At 43.4% G+C, this 20,050-nt stretch overlaps 1 protein-coding gene across 2 annotated transcripts; it reads right to left on the minus strand.

The window, feature by feature from the left end:
- Nucleotides 1–262: 262 nt before the first annotated feature.
- On the minus strand, nucleotides 263–19,538 carry kcng2 (potassium voltage-gated channel, subfamily G, member 2). 2 transcript variants are annotated; one of them, XM_076112676.1, is made up of 3 exons: nucleotides 19,081–19,538; nucleotides 13,461–14,361; nucleotides 263–1,541 (listed from the first exon to the last, which is right to left on the minus strand). In XM_076112676.1, exons 2-3 carry the CDS (start codon nucleotides 14,247–14,249, stop codon nucleotides 714–716), a joined length of 1,617 nt encoding a protein of 538 aa, XP_075968791.1. In that variant the 5' UTR covers nucleotides 14,250–14,361; nucleotides 19,081–19,538; the 3' UTR covers nucleotides 263–713. The 2 variants fall into 2 exon arrangements, with proteins under 2 accessions (XP_075968791.1, XP_075968792.1); XM_076112677.1 differs by lacking the exon at nucleotides 19,081–19,538 and adding an exon at nucleotides 18,466–18,483.
- Between the last annotated feature and the right edge of the window lie 512 nt (nucleotides 19,539–20,050).

The raw sequence follows: 20,050 nt of genomic DNA on the forward strand, positions 1-20,050 counted from the left end.
AAGCCTATTTCCTGAAACGGCTTCCTATTCTTTTAAAGCTCCAGCATGGGAACCAGATACTTTTTACACCAGTGCGTGCATAGCCCTTTGACAAATAAATTAGTTTTTGTGTTATGTCGTAGATTAATAAGCTCTGCTTCATTGCAAATAAATGTGCTGACATCATCATGTGCATGTGTGTACCTTATATATAACAAAGTTATTTGGTTTGGCAAAATGCAATATGGAGATGGTGTTGCACATCAATAATAAACTACATGTCTCACAACTCAGCAAATACCTTTATTTCAGACAATCCTCTCAAATGCAGCTACATGAGGAACATTATTTATAAGTCTGAGGTCTGAAAAACAACTTGTTTTCGTGTCTGTTTGCTCAGACTCGTCTCAAGTCTAACTCGCAGTCAGAGAGAATCCTGTCTGTCACTTTTTTCTCATTCGACTGGTTCTTTAATGATGTACTTGAACTATCTAAGTTCTAAGTCAAATTTGTGGAGGAAAAAAAAGACCTCTGCAGCTCCTCCGTAAAACTTTAGAAACTCAGATACACTCTGGTGCGCAAGCGGCTTCCCACGATCAAAGCAGAGACCTCAATCTCCAGAGAAGAAAATCTCCTCCCTGCTCACAGTCCTGCAGCTTGTCAACTTGGAAGTCCCCGCGCTGGCTGCCACGGCCTCCCAGACTGCCACTTGAACACAGACAGACAGAGCAGCTCTAAGTTGTCATGGCCGCTTTAATCTCAGCAGCCCTGCGAGCAGCCATGGACTTCCTCCGATGCATGGATGAGGCCGCGGCCCCTGTGATGCCGTGGTAGCTGTCCGTCTCCTGAGAGTCTTCGCTGTTCTGGGACTTGGTGCTGTCCTGCGAGTCGGGCTTCTGCCTCAGCGCCCGGATCTGCTCCTCCTTCAGCTCCAAGTAGGAGCGGGAGAAGGTGTGAAAGATGGACGTGACGGGGAAAGCCATGAGGAGGATGCCGCTCAGGATGCTGCTGAGCGCCACCACCTGGCCGGGGATGCTTCTGGGCACCATGTCGCCGTAGCCGACCGTGGTCATGGAGATGACGGCCCACCAGTAGCTGCCAGGGATGCTTGTGAACTCCTGCTTGGCACCCAGCTCGCTCTCAGCAAGGAACACCAGTGGGGAGAAAAGAGCCATGGCAACGCACAGGAAAAGCAGCAACAGGCCGAACTCACGCGTACACCTCCTCACCGTCAGCCCGAGCGTCTGCAAGCCTAAGGAATGGCGAGCCAACCTCATCACGTAGAAGATCCGTAGAGCTCGCAGGACGCGGAGAACTAACCCCACCTTCTCCAGGTAGTTGTTCCCCGAGCCCGCAGGCTTCTCTCCCACCGACAGAGAGTCCACAATGAGGGTGATGTAGTAGGGAAGGATGGCCACCACGTCGATGACGTTTAGAGGCGTTCGCAAGAACATGCACTTGCTCTGCGTCTGAATGAAGCGCAGCGTGAACTCCAGGGAGAACCAGGCAACGCACACCGTCTCCAGCACAAAGATGTTATAGCACCTCTGGGAGCACTCACCCTACGGAGAGAAGAAGAAAATAAAAAGCACATAAAGACAGACATTAATTGAGGGTTGTGTTACATTACAAAACAGCAACAACACCCCCTCGGTGTGTGAGATAAACAGTGCTTCAGATAAGGTGCAGTGTCAGCGATTAAGACTCTATTTCAAAGCCTGCTATTTGGTTGGCGGGGTTGTCGTTGACAGAGGAGGCTGATGCGTTTGATCTCACAACAAAAAGGTGACGCTGAACAAAACACAAAAGAGAAGGTGCTGAAAGATTCATGAAGTGTAAAACAAAAGGCTTTGATTATCTCATTTAGTGAACCCTCGCTGACTCACACGTCAAACCTGAGCGATCAAGAGGTGAACGCTGTCGACGTGCAGACATACGTAATTAACTGTCTCAGTCATCGTGCCTTCTGAAAGCTGCCACAGCTGAACTATTCTCTCTTTTAATGATAATCTATTTTATTCTACTGCTGAAATAGGGTTCATACATATTTTAAAATATAATTATAAGAGATTACTTGGTTATTAAGTCAAAGTCACCGCTGGAGGACACTGGAAAAAAAAAAGTGTGTGCTTTTCATTTTTTTCAGCATTTAATTAAGTGTTATTAATTACAAACAATATACTTTGCTTTATTAGGATCAGTTAATTATGTGTGGGTTAATTAGAATATGAGAATGTTTGAAGACATACAGAATATATATATTTTTTAAATCTTTCCTCTTTGAAATGTCGTGTAATACTGAGAAATAGATATCTCTAAAGAATCTTGAATCCTCTCAGACTCAGGTCCCTGTTGTGTTTCGTGGCTCAGATATTCATGACTTTGATGTTGTGCAGAAACACATGATGACATTAGCGAGCCAACAGTGATACAACAACGCACACTGTGGTTGTGGAGATTTTCTCCAGGTGAGAATGTGCGCAAGCGTGAATATACAAGCAGAACACTTCCCTTCGTTTCTGCTCAGTCAACAGCTCTGCTGCCATGGAGGCGTCATTCCAACTGACTGGCCTCAAAGAAAGGAAGTCCTCCTCACCGATTGAGCCTCATGCATTTTTCAGTATAGACTTAGTTTTGCATATAGCATGTTTTTTTGCCCTAGAGAGCTAAAACTTGCTAAACCCATTAAGGACCACGTATATGACGGATCGGCACAGCTGGAGTTGCAGTTTTTCACACAGCAGCAGCAATTAACTGCTGTATGGATCTGGAGAAGTAGTCATCGTGATCAACAGTGGGATGGATTTATGTGTTATGTTCTTCAGTGCTGCGGTGGCAGAGTAAAAACTGAACGCCTTTCCACTGACAGTTGGCTGATCACAGCAGTACAACAGGTTCCGTCAAACCTCCACAGTGTGGAAGTGAAAGTGCAATTAAATGCCAGTCGGCATTACTTACTAGTTTATGATAACTTTGCGATCCATGATTTCCTGAATTGTAAATCAGATAAAACACAAAATCTAAGAAGAAACACAAAATTGCAGTTTTGACCGAGAAAACATTCCATCGAGTACGCAGCTAGCAAGAAATCTGCAGGCACACAGCAGGCAGCCATCACAATATGAGCTGTCTGTTGGTCCACCACTTGGTCCAGACTAAAATATCTCAACAATAATGTGATGCATCACCATGAAATGTTGTACAAACATGCATGGTCCCCAGAGGATGAAATATAGTACATCCTGATGATCTTGATCCCCTGAGTTTTTCATACAGAGTCTGCTCAAAACTTCATTTTGTACTTTGGTTTATGACCAAACACCAGCATAACTCGTCCCTTCAGCCCCAGCTGCACTTTGTGTTCAGTGCTAATTAGCGAATGCGTGGATGCTAAAGCTGAACATTAACACACCAGAACCACAATTGGAAACGTATTAGCATGCTGATGTGCATTTAGCTCAAGCACAGCCGCACAGAGCTCTCTTTAATTAAACTGCATTTCACTGATGATATAGGAGATTCTACGTGATCTCCTGCAAAAGAGGTTAAAAAAAATCATCACAATGTTACTGCGTGTGTTACCACAGTAGTGATGGAGGCTTGTTTACATCCGCCGATGAGCTCAGATGAAGTGTAGCTACAGTATAGACATTTTAGTTCAGTTACACAGCCGGCTTACTGAGGAGTAAAAGCAGAGGATGAGAGAATTATAATTTTCTGTTCAGTCAGAGTCACCTCACAAAGTCTCTGTTGGCTGCCGTCCACAGCCAACATTAAAATGAACAATAGGGAGTTGGTTGTCTTCCTCGGCACAGCTCCGTAGTTCCCTGGCCAGCTGCTAACGAGCCGATATATTCTTATTTTGAAATGTGAAATGATAAAATAACTGTGAGGTTAAGAGCACAGATTGTCAGCTTCTCTTTGAGGGGATTTGAAGCCGAATTGGACCAGAAACGTAAAAGAAAATGTTATATTCTCCCATTTCGGAATGCCAAAACCATTTGGATAGATTATAGAGGAAACAGTACTTTGCTGAATATTACTATATTCAGTAAAAGAGCCTCTCCATTAAGTTTCATATCGTCAGTAACATATTTTATGTTTCTCTCTTGAACTCATTATCCGCTTTATGGCTGGGTCATCAATCCACCTCCGAGTCCTCATGCAAAGTGTTTTCCTGAACACCAGTGTTTTGTATCTGCGGGGACATTAAAGCTCTGCAGCACATGGCAATGTTGAAGCTCTGGAGGCGCAGCAGAGAAATTCAAATTTGAGCTGAAATCCACCCTCTAACCACATGCTGTCATTCCACATCCAAAATAATACCAGTCTGAAGCCAAGACAAATAAATGTGCTCCTGTCCAAATCCTTAAGGAGCTCATTCGTTCTTCACATGGTAACCAGTATGTTTCACACCTCTTCTGTCTTTCTGCTCTTCTGCGTCCACAAGGGAGTCTGTCTGTATTTTTTAAAATGATACTGTCCCTTTCCTTGTGTTTGACCAGCATATTTGTATTGTTCTCTGTCGGAGGCTTTTCTGGCTGAGTGCATTTCCCACTCCCTCCCGCCTGCCTGTTCTCCACACCGAGAAGCCTCTGATGTAGGCAGAAGCGCGGAGGATCAAAATTAAAAGCACACAATTATCCGTCTCAGCGATCAGGGGACTCTGACCCTGTCACAGCTGAAGACAAGCATGCAAACCAAACAATGAGGGAGGCGACGGCGGCCCACCTCCGATTCCCCGCAGATATGGTGGAGTGGGTGTGATTCACAAACAGGGGGACTTCAAGTGCCGGGCTGCTTCTGTCCTCGGCACGCCCATGCTTTTAATGGATTTATTTATTCACCTCACTGGGCTCCACTGTGTGTCTTGTGTGTTTGCTCTCTGCCGGTCAGATTGAGTTTCAACGCTTCCCGCTCTCTTCCAGAAGCCATCTTAATAAGCTTCTTCAAAAAGAAGGCATCTTATTTCAGATAACGGGATTGTGTGTGAATCCCAAGTGCTATTTCCATAATCCACGAGAAGAGAAGGCAGATTTATGATTGTATGGACAATAAACAAAAGTCTAGGTTTCACTTTTAGCAAAATAAAAAGCTGCATGACATGTGTGCAGTCATAAATATTTAAATAACTTGAAACCAGTAAAATACAGGATGAAAAGGGCTCTAATACCAACAGTTGGTGCTGCCTTGTCTCATGTGCTTTACAAGAGGACACCATGTGTGGATCTGTAGCTCATGCTAGAACTTCAGAATACGTGACAGCAAGACACTAGCATTATTGCAAAAGTGCAGATTAAAGCCAAAATACTAACCCTAAATGGTTAAATTATTTATAGTTATACACTTTACAAGGGAAAGGTGTCTTGCAGTTTTAGACATTTATATAATGTTTGTGAGAAATGATACAGCCACACTAGTCGCTCTTATCTACTGCATGGGAGAGCGTTCCAGGTAGTAAACCAGAAGCAGTTGGTGCTCATCCTCAAAGCCTTCTCCGTTCTAAAAGTGAAAAACATGGTTTTGAAACACCTCAGGTAGCATTTCATCTTTGTGTGCAGCTTTGTAATGCGCAGACAACCAACTGGCTTCCCTGAGCTTTTCAATGGAAAGCATTCGGGACCGTCTACCACACAGGAGATGAGAGGCTCAGCAGTGCTTTGGGATAAATGACAATACTAATTTAAAGTGTTAGCATTTGCTAATTAGCACTGAACACAAATTACAGCTGAGGCGTTTGTGACAATATTTCAATGTCTGTCTGGCAGTCCATCCAATATTTGTTGAGATATTTTACTTTGGACCAAAGTAGCGGACCAGCGGAAAACCAGGGACAGCGTTCCCTGTCGGAACGTTACCATGAGTGTGACTTTATTTTTTATATAATATCTTCGGATATGCAAGGCATACGTTTCATTTCCACAGGCAGGATTTAATTTATGTCATTTATTGACTGGCTGCAGTTTCGGGGAATTGGAAACTTAATATATCTGTAAGGTTTCAGAAAAGAAAGGGCTGGACCCAAATGCAGGGAGACTCGGGAAACGGAGGGTTGGATAATTGTGGGTTTAATTGCAACAAAAAAGTATTCAACACAAAAACGTGTGAATCACAAGTCCATGAAAAATAAAACATCCAAAGAAACAGCGAACACGGCAAAGGGGAGCAGACACTAAACGTACCGGGAGGAAATGGCAGGCAGCCGAAAGACGAACGAACACTGAGCCGAGGGACACACAGGGTTTAAATACACAGGGAAGGTGCAGGTGATTAGACACAGCAGGTTTCAATTAAGGGCGGGGCAGACGATCACAAGAGGAACAGACAGGGGCAGAAAGTGAAGTGAAGCAGACTGAGGAGGTGCAGGTGATTGAACGCAGCAGTGTCTAATTAGGGGAAGGGCAGACAAAGGCAGGAAATAAAGTGCAAGACACAGAACATCTCAATAAAACAGAATTAATAACCAATTCAAAACATAAATCGTGACAATATCTGTCTATTTATAGCCCTGAAAAAGACTGACGGCCTCCTGCCACTCACACAGTGCATGCTGGGATAGGCTTCTGCACCCCCCCCCCCCCCACAGTTAACGATGTATTCAATAACCATTAGCACTAAAAGTAAGTAACAGCGTCAGCACAGGGCCTCATGCCTGCCTACTGCACGGCAAAACACTGTCAGTCAAGTATATTTTCCTATCCTGGTCTTAATTCTTCTCCCACAACCTTAAAATTACTTTCATTCAGTGTAAAATCTGTCACATTGAATGCTGGGTTTGCGATTACTGCCTGGGAAAGAGGAACCAGCGAGTCAGGAGAGCAGGATGGTTCAGGGTGAAATCTGAGCAGATAGAAGCTCACCCGAGTCATTTTACACAAATTATAACAAATAAGATTGATGTTCCCGCTAAGTTAATAGCTTTGCGACCTGCTGTGTGTCTAATCATTTCTCAAAATGGTCAAATAATATCATCTTATTTCCCCCAGAGCGGTTTGGTGAATTTCCTCCAGTACGTCTCTGTGTGTGTGTGTGTGTGTGTGTGTGTGTGTGTGTGTGTGTGTGTGTGTGTGTGATTAGGATGCAGAATTATGATTAGCAGGCAAAGTGTTCTGCTGAAACCCAGATTCAATAATTACATTACTTTCTCTGGAACTTATTAAAGACTCTACTAAACATCGTCTTTGGCAAGAAGAAGAAGTCTAATCCACCACCGCCATGGAGTCTGATCAAAATGTTTAATCATTTCAGAAATTTATTTATTTTTCGATCGCCTGAAAACACTGCTATAACTCTCACACACACACACACACACACACACACACACACACACACACACACACACACATGGGCATTGATCTCGGCTCAGTTTTGTGGCTTGTCCATATGTATTTATTACGGTCGGTTCTTTAGGGAGGGCTGCGGAACTTTATGACAGACGGTTGCTGTACTTTGAACAGAAATGTTTTGTTCATTTCAACCTGCAATCCTCCCATTCCGTTCTGTAAAAGCTAATAATACTCATTTTACACACCTGTAACGACCTGCTCTGATAATAGCCTGCACCGCGTAGTTGCCCTTCTGGATACATTAAAGCATTGTTCTGTCCATACGCCTGATAATGCTATAGCCGAATAGCTGGCGATCCACTTCAGCCTGAAATACCAGGAACACGGTGTCTTTTCCCCGTATGCCCATACACTGTTATTTACGGTATATCCTGCTCTCTACTGCTGTGACAACCAAAATACCCCATGGGGGTCATTATAGTTTCATCTGGTCTAACCTAATCTATAACACATCAATAATTATGGCTGTTGCCTGACAGATGTGTCTCTCACTCTCTCTCTACTCCCCTAAAACACACATTTACAATAAACAGTACTGTAACTGATGGACTGAAGTCAACAGAGGGGGAGTGAATGAGTGAAAGTGGTCCGGTTTTAACGTTTTAAAGTTGGCAACAACAACATTTATGAGCAAGGCTAATACAACTTAAATGGGCTGAAAGTTATGCCATATATATATACACATACATATATATATATATATATATATATATACACATATGCATTAACATGACATGAAAACTCAGTCTCCTGGGACTTTGATTAGATTTAGATTTAAGAACTGTTCCCTCAAATTTCCCGGAGCATCATCAGTCAATATCCCTCACAGCCACACAGCAAAGTGCTTCCTTTGTGGTTAGACTGGAAGAAATATTTAAATATTTATTTTAAATATCGGGTAATACAGTGTTTCGGTCAATGGCAGACAGACTATACTCTTGCTGTAAATGTTGACTAATGCAAATGCTTCTATGGTAACAGAAGTGTTTTCTAATAAAGTCAAAGATGTTCCCTCCTCGTGCGCTGAGAGGCTGTTCAGCTGGTGCGCTTGCAGCTCCGCAGGGAAGAGCAATTAGAGCAAGCTAAACTGGAGCATTTTTCAGTTGTAACCAAAGGGTTGGAGAAATACATTACATTATTTAACCTCTTTTACTCTCGGTTTTTGCAGATTCTCGATTAATCCTGATAAACTGATGGTGACTGAGGCTATTTTAATTGACATTGCCTTCTCATTTGCTTCTTGCAAAGTACTATATTAATATTAACAGCTTAAAGAACTAGTTTCTCTTGTTTAAAAATGTCCCCGCAAATATGTTGGTACTCATCCAATCTCTGTACATCACCTTTCACATTGTTTAACTGACAGTGGAGGTTTTGCTTAAGTCCTATAGCATAAAACACGGCTGTGTTCCCATGGGGATTTACAGTTAATACAAATCACTTCTCGACTCACCAGAAATTATTTACCGAACACTGAATGAGAAACACAAATCATCACCGCCATGATGGATCGCACACTTCTCTGAGCACGAAGCAGCGATACGTCTAACTCACAGTCAGGAGGGATGAGTGATGTTCACCTCTTGTTTTCAGCATAAACTACAACAAATATCTTTCTATTTTTGTGTTTTTTTTTACAGCATTGGCGCACATTTCTCATCCACCCGTCCACACCCTCTGAGCTCTGCCTCCCCTGTGATGGTTTCTGGCTGAGGTGAGGGTGTACTTTTAAAGTGGCTGGGATTTACATCAGAATGGAAGTGTACGAGGGCTCTGAGGCATGAGCGGAGTCACCGAGAGGTTAGATCCACAGCCGGGGCTCTCGCAGGAGATAAACAGGACAAGAACACAGTTTTCAAAGACGCTTCTGTGAACAGAGTAAGCAATTCTGAGGGAAGAAATCGACAAAACACTTGAGATGTTTCATCCCCTATTCATCCAGAGAGTGCAAAGAGCGGCCATGAAATGCGAAATGCAATATAGCTTCTCATTTTTTTATATTGTGTGTGTGTGTGTGTGTGTGTGTGTTAGCGAAAGAGAGGGGTAGAGAAAGGCCTCTTAGTCACCAAATGCTTTTTTCTAAGAGCTACATTAGATTAGAAAGCCTGGCTAAGTGCTTTTCATTGCAGGAGGATCCTTACAAAGTTTTTTTCAGCCCGAACTCTCTCCTACGGCTCAAGTGACCAAGTGATTAAAGATGGACGCTTCCTGGGTTTGGGTTGCATTGCCCTCCTGCTTCACAGTGCAATTTCATTTAGGCTGGAATCCACGACTGAGAGCTTCATAACGTGACTTCATTTCCTGGAAAATAAAAATGTTAAGATGCTTTCAGCGTCTTACATGACTATGTGTACGTGGAAGGGGCAGCTGTTTGCTCACTGTTTTGGTTTTCTGGCCCGTAACTTTATACTGTTTTCGTCTGGCGGCAACCTCCGTCACTGAAAAGGGAAGCTAACGCAGAAGAGCCTTAAACTTGCATTCTTTCTAATGGCCATCAGGGGGCGACTCCTGTATCTAAGTCGAAGAGAAAATGACCCTACTTCTCTCTCGATTCACTACCTCAGTAAACATTGTAAACATGAGTTTCATTTAGTGAGTTATGATCCCCATTTACAATAAAATAGATCATAAAGCAATGTGTTTTCAGTTCATGAAAGATAATCCTAACACGTTAAAAATGTCTTGAGAGTATTAGTATTAGTAGGTTTAATCAGGTGTAGCAGGCAGTGTATTCAACATGGGAGTGCTGCTCCCTTCATACTGCCGAACCCTGGAGCCATAGTTGAGGTCTCAAAAACAACATTAGAAATACACAATATATTATAGCCTAGATATGGGTATCTAAGGGAAATGATCATTTCATTAGTTTCATTACTATGGGGAGGATCTGTGCAGATAAATGGTTGGCTATCAAAGCTAATGGATATCGGGAAGTTGTGGAATGGGGAAGGATGAGTGGGCGGACTCCAGTGAAAGAGATGTGGTAATTAGCAAAAGCAATTCACCAATTTGAGCTGAATGCCAGGGTTGAGCTACTTAAATGCTTTGCTTGACATTCGTGTGAATGAAGACAACGCAGGAAGTAAAGCTCACTCGAAGAGCACTAACATACGTTTTCAGAGCAAGGCCAAATTATTCTCATAGCATGTGTAATAAAGGAGAAGAGACGCTCCACAGCCTTAAATCTGTCCCCTCGGTACAAACCACGACTCCTGGGAACAAAACAGGGGAAACAGAGGGTGCGAACACACTTTTATTTTTCTTCTCAAACCATTGTGAGAAGGTTTGCTTTGTCTCTCTTTGTGGATTCCTTTATGTGCACACGGAACAATTACCACCTCGCCAGAAGCGCACTCACAGCACTTGTAGGACAAAGTTTTAGTTATGTGTCTCCTCATAATAAAATTGGCATTTTGGGGGGGTGGCACTTTGTTTTTATTTACCGTCTCTGGTGTTCATGGCGGTTAAGAAGATGCAAATAAGTGGCAGATTGTGGTTTGCCTCCCTTCATTGTGTAGGTTTGCCAAGAATGACACAGCCACCTCATTATACTGATAAACCCTTGCGTTTTGGGGTTTGCCCACTTAGTTTGGGTTCTCACTTCTAATGAACCACCACCACCTAATGTTCTCTTGGAGGAGGAGTGAGGCTCACTATTTCAGGCACTCCTGGGTGCCTAATTGGTGCCACGATGACACCTTTTCAGCTGTCCAGAGTTTGAAACATATAATCACTCCCGTTGCTCTTCTGATTCAGATCATTAAAGCTGCGGTTTCATACAGGCATATAATGACAGATGACACTTAATTGGAGATAAAATGAGACTATGTCTAAGCTGGTTTTGGTTCAGCTTTCACCCGTTTTGTTTTCCTGATTGATTTTCCCTTTGAAGGGAGGGAGAAGCGGCGGGGCTCTTCTTTAATCACACACTGGTCTGCTGATGTCGTTCAGGGGTTGAATTAGTGCGATACAAAGACGCTCTGGAGCCAGATCTCCGAGGCTTTCTGAAGTCTCAGAGGCAAAGGTGGACATGAATAGGCTCGGGGGGAAGACATCGTAGGCTTTAATACGCTTTTTTTGTGCTCCACTTGTCACAGACTGCGACAGCATGTGTAGTAAGTGGGTACAAAAGCCCGAGGTAGCAATATTTCTCTTCCATGGAGATGAAAGCTGAATGCAGCAACAAGTGGATGTGCTCCGCTCTCACTTTCAGACCTAATTAGAGACTTTAGGTTACGAGTATCATTATTTTATTTAGACCTTCTCAAGCTTTGGAATATTATTGGCCATGTTAGTTTTTATTCGTTTTGTTTGTACAGTGCTTGCTTTAACCAGATTCAGATTCTTTGGAGTAAACTGAATCTTGGAAAATACACTTCCTTCCTTCCTTTACAAGACTGAAATGAAAAGATGTCTGTACGTTGAATACGGAGCTGGAGTCAGGACATTTTTAGCCTGTGAGCAAAAAGGACTAAAACACGTAGAAACTTGTCTGTCTCTGACTTTTTTGTGACTTTTCTTCAAAAAAAAGAACCTAGCAACAAATCTAGCAAATTCAAGGGCCGACATTAGCTTCTCTTGACGACGTCAACCAGAAATGTGAATCAACATTAATCCCCATTGATTGCCCGGAGAACTCTTCGTCCTTTAATAGCACCTAACCCATAGGTGCTATTAAGTTTCTGTCCATGTTGACTAAACAAATAAGATTTAACGTGTTAATTAGATCGTTGATATAGAATGATTTTTTTCAACTTTGGACGGAGCAAGATTAGCAGTTTCCTTCTGTTTCCAGTCTTTATGCTAAGCTAAGCTAACCATGCCCTAGCTCCATTAACGTATACAGACATGAGATTTATATCGATCTTCTCATCTAACTCGCAGAAAGCAAATGAAATGAAGTCATTTCCCAAATGTTGAATTTTAAATTTCCCCTTCAGGAGTAATCTGTGTTGTCTTGTTGTTCATGATAAAATGTTTTAGCAGATCTTTGGACTGTAACATCAACGATGCTTTCTAAAATGCCATGCAACATCTACATAACAGTTAAAAAGCATCGATGAAGCTTCTAAGTGAACACGGCACTCAATATAAATATCATTTATTTCCATTTAAAGCTCCCAATTTGTTTACTGGTCAGCTGGTCTGGATATGGTTTGGGTAAACAAGCCTTTAACTGTATGGATTAAGACTGCATGGCTGTAATTTGCATAATCATCATGTTATATAACAATAATGAGCTTATTTAACATTCATTTCATCTCATTTCGTATTCATTTTTTGGAAGCAGGTCGAGTAAAATCAACTACATGGGGAGAATACCTGTGGGATACTGCAAACACTGAACTGAAATCCAAAACCAGAACAGACGATTCATTTAATTAAAGATATGTAAATATACATATAGCCGTTTTCCATGTTGTGTATATGCCAATTACTGCCTGCGATGGGGAGAACTTGGATCTTGTGTTGCTATGAAGGCATTTCTGCTGCAGGAACAGTGAGGGGAGCAACGCAATAATCTGGTATTAAGTGAACGGAGCTTCTGTCTCTGTCACAATGATTTACAATAAAGCCCAGGAAGACTCTGTATGTGGGCTGCTGCATCAACATAATCTCAATTCTACTGTAGCAGCTGTGAAGCACTCACATCCCCAAGGCTGTTAGGAATAAAAAGGAATCCTCAGTGCGAGGTTCCTTAAGTTTGTAGTTATGTGTGTGTGCGGTGTTTGTTCATCGTGAAAATCTGTTCAGCATGTGATGGCTTTAGCATTTGTATAGCTGTTAGACGGCTATTTTACTCTGTGGGAAAACCAATATTTGATATCACATTGCTGTTTGTTTTTTACTTTCTAAAATTGTGAATTTGATACTGTCCTTGCTTCAAAAAAACAAATTGGGAGATGCCTCTCTTTTGAATGGTGGCTAAATGATTTGGATGCTGAGTGCTGCAGCTTCTGCCGAGCTGAATCATTCCAGTCCAATAATTGTCAGGACTTCATTCCAGAAACGAAATATGGGGAAGCAGATATGAGTTTGGACTTTTGGGATAATTTAAAATGGATTTGTGGGTAAGAAGGGCAAGGCAAAAAGTAATTACAGAAGTTGATTATTGAAGAGACGGAGTGAACTCACCCTCTCCTCCTCCTCTCTGAGGTCTGGCATGGTGCTGACACACAGCGTCACTGCGGTGATGGCTACAAATATCACAGACAGACAGGCGAAGATCTTCCCCGGCAGGCCAGATTGGGGGTTCTCCACCATGTCCCTCAGTCTTAGCATGCAGCCCCCCGTCTGGACCTCTTCCTGCGGCCCTGCTCCGGGAGGCTGCGGGCTCTCCTCGCAGGACTGCGGCGAGGTGAGCTCGGCCTCCTCCTCCTCCAACCTCTGCAGCTCCTTGTACTCCTCCTGCCTGAGCCGCAGCTTCCTGAGGCAGCACCAGTCCAGGTTGTTCTCCTCCACCCCCCAGTACAGCAGCTCCTCCTGGAAGGACAGAGCGCACATCTCCCTGAGCAGCCGCAGCTTCCCCGCCGCCAAGAAAGAGACGATTGTGCGGAAAGCCGACGGGCTTCGGTCGAAGAAGTACTCGTTGCGGCTGCCGTCGTAGTCGTCGCACAAGTCCATGATCTCGGCCTCGTTGCTGCAGCTGCGCAGCTTGCCCAGTCTTGTCAGGGGGAACTCCTCCAGCGTGGACCAGGGGATGCGGTACTTGATCCCCCCCACGTTGATGATGGCCGCCCCGTCAGTTAGGCCGATCTCGTCCCCATCCTGTTGGCGGGGCTGAGGCTGGAGCAGCAGCTGGGCTCGCTTGTAGAACAAGCCCTTTTTGCTTTCGACCTCCCGCGTGTTCTCCACAGGCTTGAAGTGGAAGGGGGTGAACTGGTGATCAGTGCTTCCCGCCAGGAAGGCCACCTCCTGGTACATCACTGCCACTTTGCTGGGGGAGCCTGTCCTGCACAACCAGATGGGACGGGGGCTTCACAGGGTTCGTGAGGTGACAGGGAGCTTGTCACCCATTCAGCAACACAGCATGTCTCTGTAGGACAAAACAGATGAGTCAACAATTACATGTATTTTGTGTATTTACACACTTTTTGTGTCATTAGATGTGGTCCTACAACGCGTACACACCATTTTGAACACTAGTAGTTTCGTATCTTCAGGATATGAGAGGAAACCCAGTCAAACCAATTAAGAACATGTAGTCCTAACAAAGGACAGATATATCAGTCAACTCTATGAAAGTGATCCACAGAGTCCTACTTTTCTTGTTGGACTGTAAATAGAACACAGAAATAATGTGGCAGACAACCCACGAGTCAAAATACTCTGGACTCCAATCGCAATGAAAGATCAAATAAAAGCAACTAGATGCCAAGTTGCAGCCTGAACCCAACGCTGAGAAATTAATAACGTTGTTTTTCTTTTTACTACACCAGGCTCTGGAATAAGACAATTTAGAGTTGTCTGTGGTGAATCAACATCACAATGTAGACTTTCACACAGCGCAATGAGGGAAAGTATCACCTTACTGCACCTGACTTGAGGGAATCAAAAGTGCAGAAATGCTAACTCATTCCCAGGTTTTAGGACTATTTCTTGTGTACTCTCTATAGAATGTCATAAAACGTTAGAGTTTAGTATGCCATTAAATAGTCATAAAAAGTCGTAGTATATCACGCAAAGAAATGTTCAATCATAAAAGCTGATGACCAAGCAAAAAAGGCCACTTACAAGTTTTTGACTCCACCAAGACAGAGATGTCCAACTGGCTTGTGTTTTTGCTGAATCAGCCCAATCTCATCCCTCTCTGATCAAACAATAAAATGTCTGTCTGTCTGCATTGACTCGTTTCACATCTTCCAAAAAAAAAAGGTATTTAGTTTAAAGTTCACATTTCTGAATCCATGGTGTCCTAACAAGCTGAGACTCTTGTTACATTTAATATCGGCTTCTAAGCACAGGCTGCAGCAACAGGCCAGCGATCCTTTACTCACGGAGGATGGCTGTACTGGACCCGAGGCAGCGGCGCTGATGTAGGGAGGACGGGCACATCATCACAACAAATTAAGAGTGGGACCCCTCTAGCTATCCTCCGAGTTTGTGCTTCTATTGTGAGGCCAATCATTTTTGAAACAGGCCGCTTTTCTCCGAGGGAAGGGGGGGAGGGGGGGTTCGGAGAGCTGCACCTCTACAGCGACTCAGCAAAGTGCTTCTGACAGGAGCAGTTTATTGAGCATGACACTGCACCCAGGGGTGGCTTCAAGGAGCACAAAAAGAAAGTCATATAGGAGGAGCGCCATGTCAAACACGGCTTATTGAATCATGGGGATTTTATATTTATAAATGCAGGATTAAGGCACTAGCAGTGGGATTGTGGTCTAAAAAGTATATTTAGTTTAAAATATACGTAGTTTGCTTTTTCACTTTCTCGCTGAGAGTTAGACAAGAAAACCTAAACTCCAGCCAGTAGATGGTTAGCTTAGCTTAGCATAAGACTGTACACAGGGAAAACGCTAACCTGGCTCTGTCCAAAGGTGACATAACACGCCTACCAGATCTACTAAAGCTAACTAACACCTTATATCCTGTTTGTTAAATCCATAAAAAAAACAAGTATTTAAAACGACAAGTTGCTTCTCAGTCTATTTAATTTGATGGATTTCAAGCAGTAGAAGTAACCAGTATTTCTCAAGAAACATTAGTTTGTCCTTTACTAATCTTGTATTCCTTGAGATCTGTATTTGCCTTTAAAATTAAATCAGTGAAAATCAAATACAAGCCAAGCTTTGACACACAAATGTTTTTTTCTAATTTGATAGACCAGGCCACTAATGCAACACTTTACTTATTAAGTGGGATTTTGAGTAAAAAAAAGTTCCATTCCAATAACATCCCTCTCATCCTCATTAGGCAGGGTGAGTGAAGCATAATCATGTTTCCTTTCATCCTCTACACAAAATATTTTTGCCAGAGAGCTGAGAGCCTGAACGCTCTGTGCTGGTGTTTCAGACGCTGGATCTGAGACAAAATAGTCAACAAAAAAAACATTCCTTCAACAATGCTTTCAAGAAATACTTCCAAGGTGGATTTATCTCTTTCCTTTTGTCAGGAATAGTACGTAAACAAAATGTGGCGTACTTTTAAACTCTGTTTTGTTCTTTCGCCACCTGTTGCTCATGCAAATATTATTTAAATGCATGAATCTTCAATTCGTGCATCACTGACACATCAGCCTTCCCACATCCACTCAGTCTTCATCTTTGTAAAAGGCCTGAAGCAGAAGTCTTCTTGTGGCACACAGAGATCCTGAAGGACACTGAACCATCACCTGACCTGCTCCTGAATCAGACTGATTGGTCCTCCTCAGAGCGTCTTTTTGCCAGTGACAAGTCTGCGCTCAAAAGTACGAGGACAATTAAGTGTCTTGCTTGCAGGAGCGGCGCAGCAATCAGCCGAGAGAAAGCAATTTCACAGTCTAGAATGACGCAAAACGTCTCCCTCCAACTGCAATAATCATGGAAAGAGTACTTCTCACAACATAATCACATGCGTAAGAGTCTGAGGGGCAGAGATGAAGAGCACCTTTTAGAGTCTGAGTCACAGGAAGTGATGGTTATGTGGACCAGCTGGGGTTTGTGTCATAAAAAAAAGATGCTTCATAATAAGAAATGGCAAAACATCATGTATCATAAATGGGCTAAATGGGTTGATACAAGTCTTTCTATACCTAAAGTCTTGATATTTACTTGAACTCTTAAAGGGACGGTTCAACCCATAATCAAAAACACATATTTGCCCTCTTACCTTTAATGCTATTTATCAATCTAGCTTGTTTTGGTGTGAGTTGCCTGTAGTTTTGGAGGTATCGGCCATAGTGCAATCTACCGTCCCTCAAATATAATGTAACTATATCAATCGGCTTGTCGTGCACAAAGTGCTGATAAAAATACATCTGAAAAACGAAACAGCAGTGTCTTTTTCCAGAAATCCTGACCCGGTTACTCAAGATCGTCCACAGACCTTGTTGTGAGCAGTTTGGTGTCGGAACTGTGGTTGAAAGAAAATAGTTCCTACATGACCCTGCACACAGAAGGCCGACATCTCTACGGCCGATATCTTCAAAACTAGGCAACTCGCACCAAAACAATCTAGAATTGCTGACTTGTTTGTGTTGAATATATCTTCTTATTAAGAACTGTCCTAACAAGTTGTGGGAACTTCCTGAAATGTAATTGGCTCCTATCGTACAAAGGAACCACTGGCTTCCTTCCCCAGTTTTTCTGGGAAAAGTTGTCCCACTCACTTTTCTGTCGGCCCACCCAACACACAATATCTGCCTCCGCAACTGCTGGAGACTTCAGAACTTAACAGCCAGTCTCTCCCACTTTACATACTGCTGTTCAGAACCTCCAGAAGTAGCGTGACGATCTCAAATTGAAAAAATTAAACCTGGCGCTTTTGAGCCTGACAGTCAGTGTCAATCAGTAGATTGAAAGAGCTGGATTTAACAAAGTGTGAGACAGGGAGGAGGAGATAATGGGCTGAATAAATTGCTGGAAGGGAAAGGATCTATTTGATGGTGAGCCTGAAAGCAGAGAGAATGTGATGTCTGGAGTGGAAGCACAGTTGCAACAAACACATGAAGAATGTGGCACATCTGCAGTCTCTCTCCTCTTTTCTCTATTTCACAGTCTTATTATGTGTCTTTGCAAAAAAAACAGTAAGTGCAGCGGTGTCTTTCTATCTTGAGCAGCTTCCCCCATCAGCTCACCTTCAGCTACAGAGCAGGAGGGCTAATTAGAGAGATGAGCTGCTGGAGTGTTTTGGTCGCAGGGCGAAAATGACGTTTGAAAAAAAACCAAAACACAGCGATACAGAACAGACTGCCATGTTCTACGTAATCTCTTCTCATTAGTTTGTCCTCTCTTGTTTCAAGGGCCCACCGGTGCAGTGCTTTGGCCCCGATTTACTGCGAAGGAGAGCATTCGTCTCCACACACCAACAGGTTAATGATCCCGGCACAAGGAGGGGGCATGTTTATATGGACAATCCATACAAGAAAGAGAGAGGGGACATTTCTCTAAGAATCATTTAAAAGCCACTCATTAAGGGAAAACTCATCCACTTAAATACTGACAGGTAAATCCAGTTATCCATGGACTATGCTTTGGAAAGGTATACGTTTTTGCCAGATGAGGAAGCAGCACAACGGGACCGCTCTCCTACAAATTTAAAGAAGAACAGTGTTGGGAGTAAAACACAAATATGTGATGACAGGAGCACATTTAACATGTGAGGAGAAATCCCTTCAATGTCGGGGAGCTGGCTATAGTAAGCCTACCCGTTGTAGGAAACGTGTAATAATATACCAGGAGGAGATGAATTTAGTACGAGGAGGACATGTGTGGAAGCACTCAGAGTCCATCCAAGCACATGTTTGGGTTATTATACCATGAGGACATTATGGAAGCAGTAATTGAGAATAATTAGCCCCTTTGGCCCCTTCACAACCCCCTAAAGGGAAACCAGTGGGTTATTACAATGACATGGAAGAAGTTTGTCACATGTATGAAAACAGGCTGCTTCTGTTATAGCAGAGGTGTGTGATCAACGTCTGATTGGGTCAAGTGTTCTCCTCTGTATGGCTCCAACGTCATTTGACAATTTCGACCCATTTGTGGGGTTATTAAAAACAAAAAAACAACCACTAATGTCGTAAAAAAAAGAAGTAAATCCTAAATGCCAGACTTACCCAGTGTGTAGTTGAGCTCGTGTCCATGTGTTTCAGTCGGCTCGCACGTTCGCAGCCCTCAATGTGCAGCATGCCTTTAAGTTTTCCACGCAGATGTTCTCGGACATTGTAGTAGCTACAATTCACGCTGCGCTCGATTTTTCCACGGAGTTTTTGCGGCTTCTTAAAAGTCGCCGTTCAAACGTCCAGAATAGATCCGCGGAGATCCCACAACACCGATTCGGTCCGCGGGAGACGCCAAAGAGGTAGACAGACGCGTTACTCCACATCAACAAACACTCCGTCAGTCTGCTCCGCTCTCCATCGGAGACGACGTGGCAGATGTTGCAGAGCAGACTGTGTGTGTGCGCGCGTGTGTGTGTGTGTGTTTGTGTGTGTGGCTCGCGGCAGCTGAAAGACTGATGATGGTCACACCGCTCTGACTGTTCAGGTGCGTCCGGAGCTGCGCGCTCCGCGGTGCGCTGCGCTCAACTGCGTCTCTGGGAAAACACGCATGCTGCAAGTCCAACCCGACAGCGTCAGGGGGGAGGGGGAGTGTTTGTTATGTATTTCATCTCACTGTTATGACATAAGTATGGACTCTAATTATGTTAAAAATATTTCTGGTAAGTTTATCAGTGAGATAAGATTTGCCGGGAACGCTATTTTATTTAGATATAGACTACACTTTAAAACATCAGTGGACATAAAGTCAGAGTCAGACGCAGCTCGTACAGTAGGTGTGGCTTTGCTGAAAGCCTGTCTTAGTGGCTCGAGCTTCTCTTTCATTTCTGTCAACACGACGTCAGCTTAACTCAAAATGAGAGACGGCAGAGAGACAATGATCTGGAGTCTGATTGATGCCAAAGTAAACAGTGGTGATGGCAGTGCACGCATCCATTTTCAGGATATCTGCTCGACTAAATGCCATCTAACAGCTCAGGGCGAACAGCTTCAAATGTGGTGACATAAGAAATGACTCTGGCCAGAT

Source organism: Anarhichas minor, unplaced genomic scaffold, assembly GCF_050575085.1.
Source record: "Anarhichas minor isolate MPS153535 unplaced genomic scaffold, ASM5057508v1 ptg000051l, whole genome shotgun sequence".
Lineage (NCBI taxonomy): Eukaryota > Metazoa > Chordata > Actinopteri > Perciformes > Anarhichadidae > Anarhichas > Anarhichas minor.

Bases quoted from the DNA above. Each gene is read 5' to 3' on its own strand.
- kcng2 (XM_076112676.1), bottom strand. From the start codon at position 14,249: ATGTACCAGGAGGTGGCCTTCCTGGCGGGAAGCACTGATCACCAGTTC. The intron at 1,542-13,460 runs GTGAGTTCACTC...TTCTCTCCGTAG, and splicing joins TCAGAGAGGAGGAGGAGAGG to GGTGAGTGCTCCCAGAGGTG.